The sequence below is a fragment of the Primulina huaijiensis genome, chromosome 2 (genome assembly GCF_012295235.1).
Source record: "Primulina huaijiensis isolate GDHJ02 chromosome 2, ASM1229523v2, whole genome shotgun sequence".
NCBI classification, from domain to species: domain Eukaryota; kingdom Viridiplantae; phylum Streptophyta; class Magnoliopsida; order Lamiales; family Gesneriaceae; genus Primulina; species Primulina huaijiensis.
The window spans coordinates 27,432,231-27,452,390 of NC_133307.1; the positions used below are offsets into that span (position 1 = coordinate 27,432,231).

The following is a 20,160-nucleotide window of genomic DNA, read 5'->3' on the forward strand; positions in this document are numbered from 1 at the left end:
ATAGAATGCTTGTCATTTATATTATCATATTTATCGTTGAAAAATATATGAATATTAAGCTTTAATGACACCATTTTTTGTGTGCTTGCATTAGGCCTAAAAAATCTCAGGCTCGGCACCGACTATCGATATTCGTACATCAATACAAAATTTGAATTACATGTATCTCATTACACATTGGATATCTAATGATTAGATATTAGAAAAGAGAATAATAAAATTTTGCATAGTTGAGAATCAAAAAAGAGAAACAATTGCGAAACAAATTGAAGAATGATGCTCATTGGGGGAATTGATAAAATTTTCACAATTACAGTTGACTATGCTACTTCGACAGAGGAAACAATTAGTTGAAAAAGAAATGTAAGTGGAAAGATACTATATTTGAATAATGATTACATGCATATAAGGTGGAATGCTCATATTGTTATTTTGATTGCAATGAAAGAGTAAAATGATGTAATTATTAGAAATGATGTCAAATATGAAAGATCTTCAACAACTATGCTAAAGTGTTTCAAAAAGTGTGTGAAAAAAGAAAAAATTGATTTAAAAAAAAAGCCCAAGCAACATGGTCCGAGCCATCCAGATTTCAAATCGACCAAGTCTTCATAACTCATATAAAAAAATATAAAAAAGACAAAAACTTGTGTGAGACGGTCTCACGGGTCGTATTTTGTGAGACGGATCTCTTATTTGGGTTATCTATGAAAAAGTATTACTTTTAATGCTAAGAGTATTGCTTTTTATTGTGAATATCAGTAGGGTTGACCCGTCTCACAGATAAAGATTCGTGAGACCGTATCACAAGAGACCTGCTCTATAAATAAATTTGTGGTATGTTAAGTCCAACCAAATCCCAAAAACCTTAAAAGAAACATGTGTGATATTCATCGGGGTCTGAAACTTTTCATTATACATATCAAATAATATCTGCCGAAGTTCCTCCTGAGTGAAGGGTAGAAAGGGGAATCTGTTTGATCAAACATATGGGTGGTCAAACTTCAGATAAAACCGAAAAAACCGAACATCGAACCGAACCGAAATCCGAATTTTGTAATTCGGATATAAATGTTAAAATCGAAATTTATTTGGTTCGATTTCGGATTATATATGTCAAAACCGAAAAAATCGAAAAACCCGAAATTTCATTAAATTAATAAATTTTTTTATATTTTTTATTTATATTATATATTTTGATATGATATTTAGTGAATGAAAAACTATTTTGGACAATTTTTAGGTTATTGTTATTTGTTTAATTAATTTAGACCTTATATTTAAATATTTTGCTAAGAAAACATGTAGAAAGTTAACATATTGTATTTCACAATATATTTATATTATTAATTTAAATAATTATACCAAAACTGAATTAACCGACCGAAATAACAGAACTATTTTGGTAGAAAATCGAACCGAAGAAAAATGGTTCGGATATCAGATTATATATTTCTAAAACCGAAAACCGAAAAAACCGAAATAAAAAATCGAAAACCAAACCGACCGATGAACAGCTCTAATCAAACATATCGTTTTCACAACACCACAATTTGAAAACATATAATAATAATAATAATAATTAATAATAAAGAAAATAAACAAATCATATCATAAATTTAAAAATAAACAAATCATATCATAAATTTTAAAAATAAACAAATTTATCCCACTTAAACAATCTAAAAGGTAAAAGCTCTCTGACCCTAGAGAATTTTTCTGCTACTTCAGTTCCAGTGCACCGAGAGTTTCCGCCGGCTACTAGATCTGTTAATTCCTCCCTTTCTCCTTTCCCATCAGAGACACACACTGATTTAGCATGGAGATGGCGTCTAGGGTTTCTATGCTTCTCCTCATCTTCTTCTCTTTATCTTACACCACTTTTTCTATCTATCAAGATCAAGTCGGACTCATGGATTGGTTTGTTCTCGATTCTGTCCAGATGTTTATGCATGATTGTATGTGAATTTTTAATTTGTTACTGTTGGATGAATTTGTTGATTGAATTGTCTGTGTTTGATTATGCAGGCATCAGCAGTACCTAGGTAAGGTGAAGCAGGCAGTGTTCCATACTCAAAAGGCGGCGAGGAAGCGCGTTGTCGTCTCGACCGAGGAAAACGTCATTGCTTCGCTTGATCTTCGTCGCGGAGACATTTGTGAGTTGAATGTTTATTAAACTTCCGTGCACGTGATTTTTTTACTTGGTGTGGTTCTGTTGTGAATCAGATATGATATATGGTGATTTTCTGGTTGTGGTGCAGTTTGGAGGCATGTTTTGGGGCCCAACGATGTTATCGATGAAATAAAGATCGCTTTTGGCAAATGTAATCACTCTCTTCTTTATCCCAAGTCGTTGTTATCAACTTTTCATGTAGCTAGATATTCCTAGTTTGTTAATTGGCGTGTTCATTTTTTGTATGTGTTGAATTGTGTTTGATTGTTATTTCCGCATGAATTTGGTTGTTGTGGAGTGTGGTTGTTGTTGACTCGTAGAGTGACTAAGATCAATTACTGGGACTTTCACTAATATTCTGGCTCCCAATAAAAAGTACTCGAGAGTTGAGAAACTCGGTCTTGTTGCTTCAAACCTACTTCAGAGGTTTTAATTAATCAAAATCAAAGTGCGAAGACGCTCTATCGGCCTTTTGAATTACAGTAATATATTTTTCATAGTTACGCGATCCTATAACAATATTTTGTATGCGGTTATATGTGACATATATATTTTACGTTTTCGCAGATGTTATTACGCTTTCATCGGGAGGAAGTGTCCTAAGAGCTTGGAACCTTCCTGATGGCCAACTGGTGTGGGAGTCAACAATTCCAGGGTCAAAGGGTTCGAAGCCATTGTTATTAATTCCTGTAAGTGAAAATTGATACCATAAGCGTGACAGTTGGTGTGGCATACTGCATAGCTAGGTTATGAATGTGATATTATTACGGTAATTCACTTTTCAGTGGGTAATATAATGGTAGTTTGACTAAGGAAACTCATATTTGTTTCACAAGCCAATGTTTATGGAGTCTTGCCATTGTTTAGCTTCGTTATCAACTTATGGAACAATACTATATTTATATTGTATGTAGCGTGGAATCGCATCAGTTAGCCTACAATTAATGACGTGATATGCTGTTGTTTGGTATAGGAAAATTTAAAGGTTGACAAGGACAACGTGATATTTGTTTATGGTAATGGTTTCATTCACGCTGTTTCAAGCATTGATGGCGAGGTCATCTGGAAAAAGGAGTTAGCGTCTGAAGGGTTTGACCACTTGTTAACTTTTATTAGTTAATGTTTCTCCTTCTTAGAGTATACCATCTGACCTTGATTGAATATCTCTTCATTTCTTGCAGCATTGATATCCAGCAGTTAATTTATCTGGATGGAAGTGGTATATTACAGTCAGCAGGTTTATTTGGTTTATCTAAGTTTGATGTTTGTCAAATCAATGTTAAGAGCGGTGAGCTGCTGAAACATGGCAGCATGTTGTTTCCTGCTGGTTTCTCTGGGGATTTGTCATTCGTGACAGAGGATACTGCGGTGGCAATGGATTCCACTGGAACTATTTTGGTTTCTATACATTTCCAAGATGGAGAAATTAGCTTCCACCAAACCCCTGTCTCCGAACTCATCCAGGACTTTTCAGGAGCTGCAGTTATATTACCATCTGAAATTACTGGAACATTTATCATGAAAATAAGTAGGTCTGTGATATTTATTAAGGTGACAAATGGGGGCAAGTTAACAGTTGTCGACAAGCTTGGTCATTCAGTTGCTTTCAGTGATTCCCTCTCTGTTTCGGAAGATCGACAAGCTTTTGCACTGATTCAGCATGGTGATGGTGAGATTTTTCTGACCGTGAAACTTAGTAAAGATTGGGCGACAAATATACTGGAAGAAAAGATTAAGATGGATCATCATAGGGGTCTTGTCGATAAGGTCTTCATTAATAACTATGCACGGATGGACCATTCAAACGGATTCAGGGTTCTGATTGTCATGGAAGACCATTCGTTGTTGTTGTTACAGCAAGGTGAGATTGTGTGGAGTAGGGAAGATGGCTTGGCTTCCATCATGGATGTAACTGTCTCAGAGTTACCGGTTGAAAAGGATGGTGTATCAGTGGCGAAAGTTGAGCACAACCTTTTTGAATGGCTCAAGGTATGACGTATGCAGGGTTCCGCTTTCGTATAATCTCTCTGTAGTTTTATGGCGTTGTGCTTGCACTCAATATGTATGTCCTATTCCTTAAGTTAGCATTAAGAACTTTAAACATCTAAACTGAGATGTAGATTCATCACACACTGTACTGCGTTATTTTTCCAGTATGGTTTAGTCTTGTTCTGCTTTGGAAGTGATAGAAGAAAAGAAAAACAATGAACACTTACAAACTCTGCATGCTCTATTTTCTTGCTACATTTTTTCACGCAATGTTTGCATTTGAGTCGAGAAAATAATTGTAATCTTACTAATAATGAAGGAAATTTGGATGCCATGTTTAATATTTTGTCTCTCTCTTATAATGTTCCTTTTCTGAAGTGGAGCAGTGATTTGACCGTTCCTTTTCCCTGTTATTCTTCTTTTGAAAGGGACATCTGCTGAAGCTTAAAGGAACTCTAATGATTGCAACCCCTGATGATGTGGCAATTATCCAGAAAATGAGGCTTCAGAGCTCTGAAAAAAGCAAAATGACCCGTGACCATAATGGTTTTAGAAAGTTACTCATAGTACTCACTCGAGCAGGAAAACTTCTTGCACTGCATACAGGAGATGGAAGAATTGTGTGGTCTCTTTTACTGAAATCTCTTCGTAAATCAGAATCTTGCGAGAATCCTAGTGGGATTAGTTTGCATCAGTGGCAGGATCCTCATCATCATGCTTTGGATGAGAATCCATCTGTTCTTGTTGTTGGAAGATGTGGGCCTGGTACAGATTCTGCTGGAGTTCTTTCCGTCGTTGACACTTACAAAGGGGAAGAGCACAATCATATGAGACTTGTCCATTCCATTTCAAGCATTATTCCATTGCCTTTTACAGATTCTTTGGAACAGCGTTTGCATTTGCTTCTGGATGCAAATTCACGTGCTCATCTATACCCCAGAACTGCTGAGGCTCTTGGCATTTTCGAGCGTGAGTTAGGAAACATATATTGGTATTCTGCTGAAACTGACACAGGTATCCTTAAGGGTCATGCAGTGCAGAAAAATTGCTTTCTTCCTGAGGCAGATGACTTCTGTTTTGAATCTAGGGATGTATGGTCAATTGTGTTTCCCTCAGAATCAGAAACGATCTCTGCTACTGCAACCAGAAGTTTAACTGAGGTTTTTCTTCTCTTATTTTCTCTCCTACTATATCTAAGCTTAGAAAATTTGGGCTGATGCGGACTATCATTTTTTCTCAAGAAATTTATGTTGTGATATCTGTGTGATTGGTTCTAATTGCCAAACATTTCTTGTGGTTATGGTTCGGTATTTCAACTGGCATCTCTGATTTGTGAACTTTCTGTGGTATGTTAAGGTTGTGATCTATTCAAGTTGTCCTCTTCATTTGAACACGTACAACAAAGCTAACTTCCTGGTATTTTGTTACAGTGACCAATATTTTGTTCACTGCAAGATGTTAATTGTGTGTCGGTGTTCATTCATAGAACTTGAATCATGGATGATAATCATTAGCCACTTAGGTATGAGGAGACTGGTTGTTTGCTCAAGTGGGGGAGATGCTTGGTCTCAAACTTTGATATCTTTCCTCTTAGTATGAGAATATGAGATTAAAAAACAGCCTTATCTCCCCCGCCCTCTTATAACTTTTCGTTCTTTGTAACCACCTTCATCAAATGTAAGGCTAGGTTGGCTAGTTACTTCGGTAGTTTGCTGTAAAACTTGCAAATGCTCTATCATTTAAAGTGGAATTTATGGGAAGATGTGTTACAGCATTGTACGCAAGTATTAAATGACCTACTTTCTTTGTCTGTCACACCTCTTTTGGTACAGTCTCTTGAAGTAATTTTGCCTAAATTGGATGCATTACTGAGTTCTGGATTTCATTAATTTCTATTTCGCTTTGCTCCTGGTGTGATGACTGATGGTTCTGAATGTGTGATAATTGCCGCTGGTGTTTCGATGATATCCTCAAAATTAGAATATGTCATAATTGCCCCTGGCGTTTCAACGATCTCCTCAAAATTAAATTATAACTGACATGAAATTTTGTGCGTGTGGTTAAAACTTAATCCTCATATTCAGTTTGTAACATGTAGGTTTTTGTGATTTATTCAGTCTGTAAGCTGCAGATGCGGCTCTTACAACACTTTCCCTTTCTTGTTTCAGATAGTTCATACTCAAGCGAAGGTGACAGCAGATCAGGAGGTGATGTACAAATATATATCAAAGAATCTGCTCTTTTTGGCTACTGTTTCACCAAAAGCTGTTGGTCCAATTGGCTCAGCTACCCCAGAAGAGTCATCTCTGGTTGTTTACATAATTGATACAGTTACTGGTCGTATTTTGCATCGTATGACTCATCAAGGATCACAGGGTCCTGTACAGGCAGTAAGTTTTCCTTCCCTTGTATGCATCTTCAGAAATTTGAAAAAAAGGGGACAAGAAGTTAATCCCTTTTGAGTTATCAAGGAACTATTTTTTCTCAGAGTATCGGGAGAGTGAAATATTCACTATGACTTTTTATTCTCTGAAGGTCTACAGTGAGAATTGGGTTATCTACCACTACTTCAACTTGAGGGCACATCGATATGAGATGTCTGTCATTGAAATATATGACCAATCCCGCGCGGTTCTTCCTTCACTTCTACTTTTCTTAAACACCTCTGGGTCCATTCCATCTGTTGTCTCAGATTATTAATATATGCAGGACAACCAAGATGTGTTGAAGCTCGTTGTTGGGACACATAATCTGACTTCACCTATCACAGCTTACTCCCGTCCTGAAGTCATCACAAAGTCGCAGTCTTACTTTTTCGCACATTCTGTGACAACGATGGCAGTGACGTCAACAGCAAAAGGCATAACTTCTAAGCAAATTCTTCTGGGCACAATTGGTCATCAGGTTCCCATGACATCTCCATTTCTTGTGATATTTGTGACATGTCTTTCTCCTTTTTAAGATGTTTCTTCGTTCATCGGCAGGTTTTGGCTCTTGATAAGCGGTTTTTAGATCCTCGAAGGACAGTTAACCCCACTCAAGCTGAGAAAGAGGAAGGAATCTTACCACTTACTGATTCATTACCAATTAATCCTCAGGTGAATACAATTCTTCGAGATTGTTGGTAAAACTTAAGACCACTTCTGTTATGTTGTAAGTTGGAATAAATTTTGACACTCAGCACACTGATTTCCTTCTATTTGCAGTCGTATGTTACACACAATCTTAAAGTGGAAGGTCTCCGAGGCATTGCAACATTTCCAGCTAAGCTGGAGTCGACGACCCTTGTTTTCTCATATGGAGTGGATCTGTTTTTTACCCAGCTTGCACCTTCCAGAACGTACGATTCTCTTACTGAAGATTTCAGCTATGCTTTGCTTCTCATCACAATAGTTGCCCTTCTTGTGGCTATTTTTGTCACATGGGTTTGGTCAGAGAAGAAAGAGCTTCAGGAAAAATGGAGGTGATCCGGGACACGTTAGAAATTCAATAGTTATCATATTCGTCACAGGATCGTTGTTGCCTTCTATATGCGATTTCGCCTATTGTGGCGAGCCACTTTTGCAGTTCCCTTCCTCAGGTTGGTTTCATTTTTTTAATGGGTCGACGAATGTTACTACTTGAGATGTTGTAAAATCAAAATGAGGATTATTTAAAGCTACAAAAAATAGGTACCCTGCTGGTTTTAAGGACATTTTTCCTTGTAGCATCTTAGATTATTGCTGCAGAAGTCAGACAACTGTTTGTGCAAGTTACCAGGATTATTGAATTTTAGTAGTATTCACCCAATTGAGCGACTCCGGAAATTATACGTTGTCGTAGATTGGGACCCCATTTCATATACATGCGATAGAGCTTTTTTTAAGTTTTTATAAAAAAATGTTTGAAATAAAAAAATATTGCTTGAAACATTTTGATGGTACCTGAACCGAATTGCTTGAAACCAAGTGAGATGGTGGTACTAGAACCGAATCGCTTAAATACTTGATTTTGATTTTGGTTTCGGTTTTGAGTGGTTTGAATCGATTGAACTGAAATTTATTTTGGAATGAAAAAATAACACCTACTTTTTGGGTTATCAAACTATAATCTAATGGTTAAATACAAAATAGTATGAATATTAAATTTTTTTATTAAAAATATAATTTGAGGTTGAATTTAATTTTTTCAAAGTAAGTTGTCAATGTATATTCTAAGATGTTAACTCGAGATTAATTTACAATCTTACTTCTGGTTACATAATCCTTATGACGATCCCCATTTTGGTTTCTTATTTCTTGAAATTGAAATTGGATTTTGAGTCTGTCTGAACGGTGTGACACTACTTCTGGGCCATCATCAGTTGAACTTTAAAAGGTCTAATTTTACGATTTAACTTGTTGCAAGTGTAAAATAGAGGTGTCTTTTTTAGTATCAAGATGGAATAAAAAAATATAAATATGTTTGAATGATAAAAAAATTATATACAAATTTTAATTACTATAATATTTTTTGATAATTGCATAACATGTTTTAATAAATGATTAGCTTTCTGTGCATGCCATGTCTACATGTATATAAAAGTTTTTAATAATTTTAAAAAAATCTAAATAAAAATAAAGAAATATTTTAGTACTTCCAAAAGTGTGACAAGTTAATGAAACATAGCAGTTATGTGAATTACAATAAAATATATTTTTATGATATTTCTAATTAAATAAAATGGGCAAATTTTGTAATTTAAAAAGATTATTTATGGTATTTCGAGATCTTGTTTTAACCGCTCGACCTTACTATAGAAAATAATAACAAACGACAAAAAACAGTAATGAACTATGGAGTAACCAATCATACAGATTCTCAAACTTAATAACAGTCCAGCTTGAGTCTAACCTAATGTAGACAAGCTATTTAATATCTATGAAGCGTTCCTTTCTATTTGACAATTGGGATTCATGACCCAATGATGGAAAAAGAATAAAATTAGAAGAAAAATGAGAGAAATAGCAAATCTGTTCTTTGAAACTAAAAATGTTTTCTAATTACCATACATATAAATTGGCCAAGACAATAAAAAAATAGGAAACAAAACGGGCATGCGTGGAAATTATTTTACAGAAACGGACACCCAATGGACACCAGTATACTCAGCAAGAGAGCCTTAATACTCCGATGCATCATTCTGAAGACGATATCGGTGGATGAGCTGCTGCTACTTACACTTAATTGTCCAGCATTCACGAATTCATCTTTACCAGAAGTAATGGAGACGTTCACGGACGAAGAGCCTGAGGAAAACAATTACAGATGGCATATAGGATGGGCTATCTGAGCGTCAAGTGTTTTGATGGTGAGAACAAGTTATATGAAAAAAGTTAACTTACAATCATAGTCTGCCCATCCGATTCTTTGACGCGCCAAATCATAAACAAAGATTTTATCTTTAAGAACAAGATCTGAAAAAAGAAAACAGCAGATAAGTTGTCCCAGTATTGGTAGGTGAACTTGGTCGGGAAACACTATCACTAGAAAGAGAAAAACACAATTCATGAGGTCAAGATCTGCAAAATTAGGTGTTAGAGACAAGATCTTTTGCTACTAGACAGAATGGAGGAAAGAAACACTAACAAGCTGTAATAGCTTATATCTCAGCGATAAGATTGTACTTGATCCAGTGAGCAATGTCTCACTCTCGAAACTTCTAGTTGGACCAAATCAAGTTACTTGTGCAGCTTTGTGAGAGGACTGCATGCGAACTGGGTTGATGGTTCATGGTGGAGTTTTATTTTACCATTTTCTTTTCTTTGAGTTACGTATTGTGCGTGCAAGCTCAAAATTGAGGGCTTTAGGCTATTTTGACAATTTAAAATCGGGAAGCATCCAAATCATTCGAATTTTAAATCCATGAACTCGAACTTTTGTCAACATTAATCATTTATCCAGAAACAGGTACTTCGAGTCTCGAGAGAGGAAAAAAAAAAAAAACTCAAAGTTGACAACCTTAAGTACAGATGGGACACATAATCAGTTGCTAAAACTGCAGAAGTTTTGAGGGTACCAGGAGTTTCAACGAGCTAAAAACAAATATTTACAAAAAACTATATTATAATTTTTAAAAAAAAACTAAAAAGAATTTGTAATCAGGTACCAACCTCCTAAAATTGTTGTGCCTTGATTCTGAACTTTAATGAAGCCCATGCACCACATCGAAGCACCGTCCTGGAAAAATAATAGCATGTAAGTTACTTCCCAACAATAAACTGCTAACTTTCAATAATCAAAAAAGCTTTTGCAAAATATTGTAGAGAGAAGTAAAACACTCACGACAAATCCCATGTAAACAAGGTAGTCAACTGGCCTCAAAACTAAGGATGCACCCCCAGCAAAATTGAAGGCAACAGGTGGAAACATATCAATTACACTGTTTTCAGAATAGAAAGTGATCTCATAAGTGCCAAAACTATCGTGCAATAAAATCTTTCATGAGCAGATAACAACTGGATATTGAGGGCAACAGATGGAAACATATCAATTACACTGTTTTCAGAATAGAAAGTGATCTCATAAGTGCCAAAACTATCGTGCAATAAAATCTTTCATGAGCAGATAACAACTGGATATTGAGGGACGAAATGGACCTAGTGGAGACTAGATAGCATTGGTTTCCTTTGGAAATAATTGGTGTCACGGATGAAGAAAGAGCTGCAGTAACCTGCAAAGCCAGTAGGACCTCAGCAAAAGACTAGCATCAAGCGTATGATCATTAATGGTGATTAGTAAGTTTCCATTAGTTATCATTATTCAGAAGATTCAAAGGTGACTGTCTTGTTCTTGTTGCTGCCTAACAAAAGAGTAGCATCAGAGTTTATGATCATCAACGACGATGATATGTTTTCATGACTCATCATTATTCAAAAGATTCAAAGGAGATTGCTTCGTTTATGTTGTTGCCTATCAACTTGAACAAACAACAAACAAAACTCCGTAGTTAGAAAATTTTATTTGTCTAGGTTCTAGTGGCACACTTCTAAACAGTGTTTATAAACTGGGAAGCTGTTGTGTGATGCGCATAGATTGACACATTTATTCAAAGAAGTAAAATCAATACAAGACAATTAATTCATTTATTTGACTTTTCCATCCTTGTGGGCAAATGAAGTTATTAATCATTCCTTGTTTTTTCTAGTACTCAATAAAAATTTTCACTAATTAATCATAACTAGCCCCTGCATTGTACAACCTTTCATTTTAACCTTTATGTAAATATTAAAAGGTTAAGGCACAATACAAAACTTCTCATATTTCTTCTTCCATGCAGTTTTTGCACCTTTATTCATATATCATTTCTAAGAGCCAGAAAGTTAGCAGGCTATTTAATTTACTATCCAATTTCAAAAGATATTGGAATAATATTTAGGATTAAGTTTTAAGAAAACTGTAATTTTTTACAGTTTTTTTAAGCAGAACAGATAATCTACTTCAATGCAAGTGGGCTAAACAGATAAAATAATCTAGTCATGCTCACGGATTGTTCGATTCTTAAAGGTATCATCGATTTCAATTCAATTAGCATCAAATATGTTTTTTTAACCATAAACCATCACTCATCAATATGACGGTATACTAATAAAAGGTTTTAGTCATCCTAAAAGGAGATAATGATAAATATCATTCACATTCATATATAGAGAGCAAAGATGACCTGGAAATCACTGACAATGTATGTGCAAAATAAAACTGCTCATATTGAATATAATTCGTGATAAGAGAGACAAGGTAGGAAGGGGTTGATGAAGATATACTTACAGCAGTGACAAAAGGCTCATAAGCTGCTTCCACAAGGTATGCCAAAGTTGTTCCAGAATCAACTATGGTTCCTTGGTTACCTGGAGTGGTAAACACTGCTGGATCAATAGGTAATAACTGCCCATTGACAGCAATGTTCTGCAGGTATAAATTATAATGAGGCCTGAAAGATTAGAGATAAAGATTCATCATACTGATAAACATAAAAAAGCAGAATCATCATAATGAACTACCAACCACTTTGAATAAAAAAAATATCAAAAGACATATAGTATCATATTTCTCTTCTTCAAAGCAGTGTGAAAGAAGCAATGATGTGCTAATACTACAATAAATTACGAAGCTTAGAAATAGATAAGATAGATTGATGTAGCATAATGTCTAATGAAAACTTTCACATTTTAACACTCCAGAAAGCAGATGGAATGATAACCATTGTGAACGATCATAAAGACATTAGCTAAATGATAACCATAGGGGGCAAAGAACCAGAAGCAATATCCACCAAAAACATAAGATAATTTGAACACATTTAGGAGAAGAGTAGAGAAAACCGGCTGAACAATCCAATTCTATTTCGTTTCTGTGACTGGCAGAAAATCTGTAGACCATTTACTTCCGAATCACATTTTTTACAAACAATTATTCAGGCAAAAACACTGCATGAATAAAAATAGAGAACCAATGCATGATATTTTGAATATATGAGGATGACATGAAATCTTTCAAGTTATTGGTAATATATGATGTGATTATGAGATCATATCAAAAGAGGGGAAATGATCAAGAGTCTTTTGCCTATTGTACTGCACATGCCATCTCTATTAAATACAGTTAAGAATCAACAACCATAAGAATAATTAAAATTTTCAAAATTGTTAAGAATACGTACTGTGATGGAACTAGGGGAGTGTAAACAATTCTTGGATCCAATATTTCACCAAGAACTAGGATACCTCCGCCACTGCCTTCTCCTTTCAAGCAATGGGAAAATATTTTAGGTGTGATCCCACGTGATGACAGCTGTGAAATTACTGAAAGACCCTGCTGGCCAAACCCAAATATACCATCAACTGCTCTATCTGACTTGGTCAAGTCACCAAACAGAGAGGTGCTGCACCTGTAACAATACAAATTTTAATCTCTTTTTTTTCTATCAATAAATTTCATAAGCTAGAAACCTAGAATGAACAAGGAAATAGAATTTAGCCACTGAGAACATATGTGATCTTTGAATGAATCACAAATACAAGGATTCAATCATATCATGAACACATCTGATTGCCGAAAAATGCAAAACAAATTATTTTTGTTCTAGTGCTTAAAGTTGTTCGTACAGATGCATCGCAAAAGATCAGCTTTTAGTCTCCTATAAGAACTATACAAATACAGCCACATTTCAGTATACACGTGCAATGAATGAGAGTTTTCATAGGAGCACTACACACATACAACATTTTGATGAATACACATGCAATGAATAAGAGTCATGACTCATAATAACAGATCCCCAAAACAAACAATAGAAGAACACAATTGGGTATAACTGACGTATCCAATATTGTGCCAGATACAAACAAATCCACATTTGCATATACAATCATTCAATGGAAAGGTGGAGTAGCTAGGAGTCATAATAAAAGAAACGGAAAAAATGGATTTTTCAATGCGGTTACCAGCTTAGAAACAAAAGATTCATGTGATGACACTAGTTCAAATCCACGTACGCAAGTACAGGCATGCGCATGAATACAGGTCATAATTACAGCAGACAAAAAAAATAGGAAATGCTTCAAAATTAATAGAGCCAAAATGAAAGAACACATGGTCATACACAATTATTAGTCAGGGTCGCAAGGACAAATTTCTCAAAAACAAATTACAAAATTATTTCAAACCCTAGACACATATAAACGCACACATAAGCATGCACATAAAACCCAATACAAATTATAGATACATCTTACCCAAAAACAATGGGAGCAGAAGAATTGGCTATTAATGAGGCGCCCAAAACTGTGTCAAAGTAAAGCAGATCAGTTACATAGAAACCAGCTGTGCCACTTCCATCTCCATATTGGAACATGTAACCACACTGATTACTTTCGCCAGAGCACTCAGCCGATGCAGTTTGCACTATGGAAGCACACATAGCATCTGAGCAGGAAATAGAAGAAACAGTTGACGAGCTAGCAGCATCGAAAAAATTTAGAGGAATCTGCAATTGCAGCTTGTTATCAATAGGGATTGAAATCCAGATTACTCAAATGAAATATCTTATTACGCTAATAGATAGTTTGAACGCAAAGATTAAGATATCATACCCCCAGTCCACTATTCTGCGGACAATCATTACAAGAACTGCAAGTAACCCACAAGATGTCACTCCCAGTATCAATTTGCACGTTGAATTCTCGTGGTGGAGATCCCAACCTCACTTTGGTAAAATAAAGACTGCATTATTGAACAAACCATAGTAAATTATCATTCAACAAGAATATAATTCAACAAACAAACTTCACAGCATCACACATGATTACAATGAATAATAAGGAATCGGACTAAAGACAAATGGATCACATCAAAGTTGAAGAATCTAGTCAGTCACATATTATAAGAATTATCTATAAATCTCACCCTGCCACTTGAAAACAAAAACTGCCCAAAGAGCCAAAAACCTAATTATCACAATATTTGAGGATCCTCGATGACTAATAAATCCAGTAATCAGTAACAGGAAAGTCCAAGTTGCTAACATCTACAAAGTTGACTGACTTCGACCCAAAATTTTTACTAACTCGACGAAAGTTTTAAAAACATTGTCCCGAGTCATAGCTCCAATGGTCCTGAAGCTGAGGAGCATAGAGAAGCAAAGATAAGAAGCACCTGTTTTTATATTTTATTTTCCTTGTTGATTATGCAATTTGATTTCCCAAAAAATGATTTCTCGAACTTACTCACACACATACAGCACCAACACAAAGATCATACAATATCAACCTACTGAAGTTACTACAGATCAATCCATCGTTAAAAGAGCCAGAACATCGTTAACATAATAAATAAACATTAAACAAATCCTAAGAGCTGCGTTACAGTTACCCAACGACGTAGGGATCGGAGGTACCAACAACCGGAAAATCCACTATTCCACCGGAGTAACTCTCGGACATTTTCGAGTGCCTCGCACTGTCCCGAGCTTTAATCACCTCTATCCCCACCCTTTCTTGCACCGGAAACGTCCTCTCCAGCTTCAGGAGCCTATGGATTCCTCCTCCGCCCCTCACCGCCGCGGGCAGCACCAGAAGCACCACCGACAACACCACCAATACTCCACCAGCCATCGCCGGCACCCCAAAACCCCACTTTCGTGCAAAGAACACTGAAAAAATACCTATTTTCGTCCGTTATACGTACAGAAATCAAGTGTAACTGAAAAAATCATGCAATTAATTGTGTTCATTTGCATCCATTGTAGCTAGAGCTTCTCTTCTACAACTCCATGAACAAGAAGCTGTGTTGATAATTAGCAGAATTAAATTAATTACTATAGTTATACCCCACTCAACAAGCCAAGGGTAAAATGGGCATCGTACTTAAAATATAAACATTTTCAATTTGTTGTTATTATTATTATACGATAGGGTTATGTATGACTGTTGGTATTTATCAAATTTGTAGTCGATATATTTGATGTCACGTTTCATATTTGCTATGTTTGATAGATAAATTTTTAAAAATAATTTATAACATGTCAAAATAAATACTAACGAATTTGGATTACATCACTTTTTTCGGTATTATACAAATTTATAATCGGATAAAATTATGATAAAGAAAATGTTGTTATATCATATTGTATTATCTCAGCTAATTACTTTAAAATAAAACAATTTATAAATTATTTAAAATAAAAATAGCGACATTATAATTGTATCTAATATTACAACCCTTCATTCAAAATAACCATCCAATATCAAAACGGTGGAAAAGTCATGGATAGTCAAGGGGTCAAGGGTAAAAGTGGGCTTTAACTTTAAAATAAAATTATTTTCAAATTATTATGTTATAATTATTTTGAGAAATATTGAGTGCGTAATCGACACGCTTGTCCTTTATTAGCTGTTGGTGCTACCGATGGACAAGGCGTATGGTAGAAAAATGAATATTTAATAATCTAAATATTGCGTCTATTATATATATATTTTTATATATTAATCTAAATNATCTAAATATTTTTTGTTTAATCTAATTTGTTGCATAATTTTAAAGTAAACTTTATTGTATTTTTTGTTAGTATTTTTTATTTTATAAATTATAAGGTTCGTGATTTAATTGGGATATTTTAGTGGGGAAAAAAAGAATTGTTGAAACTTTTAATGGTCTCTCCATATATTATTTTTTTAAACTATTTAAATTTAATTCTTCATAATTTTTAAAATATGATATATGGACTCTTATATAATTAGCTAGGTTGATTTAATATTAATTTCTTGTTTCAAAATTTTACATTATGTTATTTTTCTTAAATAATTTATATAATCTACAAATTTTATATTATTATAATATTATATTTTTTAAATTTCAAAATTCAATTACTAAAAAATTACGGTTGAGGGAGATATAATTATGGTTGTAAATTAATCGAGCCAGTTCGCAAACTTTTAGAGTCGGTTTGAGAAATATCTGGTTCATATTCAAATTAATCGAATTCGAGTCGAACTCAAGCCAAAATTATTTTGTTATATAGTTCGCGACCCTTAATATTTTATTATACATACATACATACATACATACATATATATATATATATATGTGTATATATATATATATATCGAACTTTCGGACCTTTTGATCTTTCAAACCTTACTATTCAAATAGCCCGCGAATAGGTTCGAAGATTTTGAGCCGAATTTAAACTCCTACCGAGTTGAACTCGAGCACAAAATTAAAAAATTCGAGCTTTAATTTTTACTAATATTCGGCTTCATCTAGTTTCTTTACACCCTTAGATATGATGCTACACTTGAGTCTCGAAATTTAGAGTCTAGACCTTGTTTTATTCGAAACTTTGGTGTCAGATGAATTATAAATAATCGATTTAAAAATATATTTGTTAATTCAGTCACAATGTTTGTGCCACCATTACTAATATATTTTAAATATTGGTTGTTTTGTAAAATTAGGTTATAATAAATCTATAACAGAAGAAAATTTAGATATATAAAACTTTGTCCAACTAATATTGTGATATAATTTTTCCTAACTAATTACACCTGTCCATGCTTGGGACCATCGTTGTTTATACGACATATTCGGTATTTAAGTTTTGTGCATAAAAATAGAGTAAATAGCATGTACAACCAAATTTGTATAACAATTTTTATAACACGAAAAATTCAATATGAAAATTTCATTTATCAAAATCTCATGATAAATTCAATATAAAATCTCACAAAATAATATCAAAATCTCACGATACAATAACAAAAACTTACAATATAATTGTTGTAAATATAGTTCTCGTATGATATTTTAGTTCTATTTTTAGCATTATTCACGGAAATATGTGTTCTCTGGAAATAAGATTATCATTAATAAATAAAATCAAATAATATTATATTTCAAACAAAAATATTTTATCATTGTTTTTACCCACATTAAAGCTTTATTTATGGGGTTAATATTATATATTAAGGTAGTGCCTGAATTTGACTGTAGAAAAAGTTCAATTGTACCGACCTAGCTTAAGGGCTAAGGTACGTAGTCTGTTTGTGGGAAGTTTAATATATGCTATATTATGATAAATATTTTTTATCATTAAATATATTAATTGATATATATATGAAATATATAAAATATTTAACACATAAGTATGTCTAATATGTGTAAGGTTCTAAAATGCATGAAGCATGACGAAGTTGTAACGTCAAGCTTCAAGCTATATAAGCTTAAGAAAGTTTCGCACGAGATTAAGCATGAAAAACATTTTTACTTTATATTATAATTTTAATTTTATTGAGTCAATAAATATATTGAAATAACAATCAAAATTTAAGAATAAATGTATACGTTTGTGAATTTATTGTAGTACAAAATTAACCATTAAAGAAAATTAGGTGCCTTTCGCATTTTTTGTTAAAAAAATTTATGTAACCGAATCTTTAATATTTAAAATTAATTTTTTTNTTTTTTTTTTTTATCAAAATACAATAAATTTAACTTAATTTTTTTTAAACTTTAAAATCTAACTTAAATTTTTATCTAAAAAAAACTAATGCTTAATCGCTCTTAATAATGTCTTTTCGTCCTTAACATGGGATTGAATTGCTGTTTTCGTTTGAATGGAAGTTTTTTCTTCACGTTTCGCATTTAATCTTTATTTTTTTCGTGATTTTAGAACAGTATGCATAAACATTACTTTCTGTATAACAAAAAAAAAACTTATATTATGTACTTGTATGATGTATGACAATTGAATCAATTAAATATTGATTTAAAAAGTGTGTTATAGTGGAATAATATTAGAAAAAGTATAAAGCTTCGGAAAATAAAATGATAAAAAGATTTTTTTAAAAAAAAAAATACATATAAAATTTTCCAAAATAAATTTGTATAGTAGATGAGATTTTAGTTTTTGATTCCACTAAATCCGTCAATTTTGGATTAATTCACTGTACTGATATTTACTTGGGATAGTGTTAAATTTTTTTTATTACATTTACATAAGAAATATCTCGTCTATGATTTTGTTGGTCCCATAAATTCCGTCTCATTACTTAATGGAGTGGTATATTATATTAAATCCCTAAAATATAGGGAAAATAACATTTTATACTCTGTAAAATTCCACAAAAGCACAAAACCATTTGTATAAATGAATTGGCTTTTTAAAACCTCACGTTATTAAAATCAAGCTCATTTAGTCTCATTTGCGATTTTATGCCCTTTTTTTGGGAAAAAAAAGAAGATTATTTTGATTTTTATATAAATTTTTTTTTATATTTTATTTGGCAGCAGCTTATCCTTATTTTAAGTGTCCTGATATTGTTGCCTATATATTAATAGCCACACAACAATATAAAAATGGAGGAACGGCCTTTATAAAAAGACCTTTATTCCAGGATCCATACTTTTGTCCCAAGTTTGGGTCAAATGCATGATTGCAACACGTGAATTACATTACTTAAAATAAGTTTCTTATCCCACAATTCTGCATAAACAAAAGAAAATCAATATAAAGTAATGNTGCAAAAGATAATATTAAAGTCATTATCAATATTTTACAAATTATATATTTCACTGACGACAGTTTTTGCTCGCATCAGCTATCATTAACTTATAATTGACGGGTTTCCGTAGAAAAAAATCTCCAACACTATTTCACTTTTTTTTAATTTTTTTATTTTGTGTTTTCACATCAATATCGTCAACCTAGAAATTCAAAGGATCCAAACTCCACCCATTTGAAAAATCTGTCTTGTCATCCCATATATATACCAAACACATTTGTTTAAAAAACATTACAATTTATGAAGAAAAATACGACTCTTTCTTAACATCATATCTCATATAAATACGATTGTAATATAAAAAAATGTAGAATTTGTAGACGCTTGAAATCCAAATAATAAAGAAGGGAGGTTTTGTTACGTTGCTAGCCATAAAAAAACTTAGCAAAAATTTTTCTGTATGGACCCTTTTTTAAAAGGATCCATAAAGCCAACCCTCACTGAGTTGAATAAAAGCTTTGCGTGTTGTTGTTGCTTCCATTCCAAAGGCTAATTAGCCTAATGAGTAATATATTGATAATAACTAGGAAAAGGTGTCAATTGGGTCAGGTTTCGGGCCACCCCGCGATTTTTTTCCAACCTGAACCCAACCCGAACACGAACTCGTCTAACCCGCCTAACCCGAATTTTATTTATTTTTTAAAAAAAATTAATGAAAAAAATTCGAAAAAAAAAAAAAAATAATATTTTAATTTAAACACATAATAACAAAATTTCTGATTTAAATTTGAAAGTTTAATTGTAGAAAATTAAAAGTATATTTACTAAATCAAGTAAACAATTGTTAAAAAATAAAAAATAAACAAAATAAAGATTTAATGATGAAAATTTATCATATAAATATACAATAAATTTTGTTCAAACATACAATATATAAAAATATAGGTAATATTTTAAAAAAAAAAATTCGGGTCAACCCGT

General features: G+C 33.1%; 2 protein-coding genes across 2 annotated transcripts; one reads left to right on the forward strand and one right to left on the reverse strand.

Moving 5' to 3' along the window:
• Positions 1–1,695: 1,695 nt before the first annotated feature.
• Positions 1,696–8,004, forward strand: LOC140971206 (uncharacterized). The gene is made up of 12 exons (XM_073433341.1): positions 1,696–1,920; positions 2,029–2,156; positions 2,262–2,324; positions 2,741–2,862; positions 3,147–3,262; positions 3,355–4,162; positions 4,591–5,322; positions 6,331–6,552; positions 6,698–6,793; positions 6,872–7,066; positions 7,147–7,260; positions 7,369–8,004. The coding sequence occupies exons 1-12, from the start codon at positions 1,820–1,822 to the stop codon at positions 7,627–7,629; spliced, it is 2,958 nt and encodes a 985-aa protein (XP_073289442.1). The 5' UTR covers positions 1,696–1,819; the 3' UTR covers positions 7,630–8,004.
• Positions 8,005–8,970: 966 nt separating this feature from the next.
• On the reverse strand, positions 8,971–15,470 carry LOC140971207 (aspartic proteinase 36-like). The gene is made up of 10 exons (XM_073433342.1): positions 15,050–15,470; positions 14,272–14,401; positions 13,915–14,165; positions 12,840–13,067; positions 11,948–12,110; positions 10,780–10,853; positions 10,466–10,562; positions 10,294–10,360; positions 9,526–9,597; positions 8,971–9,429 (listed from the first exon to the last, which is right to left on the reverse strand). The coding sequence occupies exons 1-10, from the start codon at positions 15,289–15,291 to the stop codon at positions 9,254–9,256; spliced, it is 1,500 nt and encodes a 499-aa protein (XP_073289443.1). The 5' UTR covers positions 15,292–15,470; the 3' UTR covers positions 8,971–9,253.
• Between the last annotated feature and the right edge of the window lie 4,690 nt (positions 15,471–20,160).

What these genes read in the sequence shown, in the direction of transcription:
- LOC140971206 (XM_073433341.1), top strand. Translation starts at nt 1,820, where the DNA reads ATGGAGATGGCGTCTAGGGTTTCTATGCTTCTCCTCATCTTCTTCTCT. An exon ending in AGCCATTGTTATTAATTCCT is followed by an intron (nt 2,863 to 3,146) that starts GTAAGTGAAAAT and finishes TGTTTGGTATAG; the next exon opens with GAAAATTTAAAGGTTGACAA. An exon ending in TATATGACCAATCCCGCGCG is followed by an intron (nt 6,794 to 6,871) that starts GTTCTTCCTTCA and finishes TAATATATGCAG; the next exon opens with GACAACCAAGATGTGTTGAA.
- LOC140971207 (XM_073433342.1), bottom strand. Translation starts at nt 15,291, where the DNA reads ATGGCTGGTGGAGTATTGGTGGTGTTGTCGGTGGTGCTTCTGGTGCTG. An exon ending in TCCGATCCCTACGTCGTTGG is followed by an intron (nt 14,402 to 15,049) that starts GTAACTGTAACG and finishes TCAATAATGCAG; the next exon opens with TCTTTATTTTACCAAAGTGA. An exon ending in ATGAGCCTTTTGTCACTGCT is followed by an intron (nt 10,854 to 11,947) that starts GTAAGTATATCT and finishes CTGGCTTTGCAG; the next exon opens with GTTACTGCAGCTCTTTCTTC.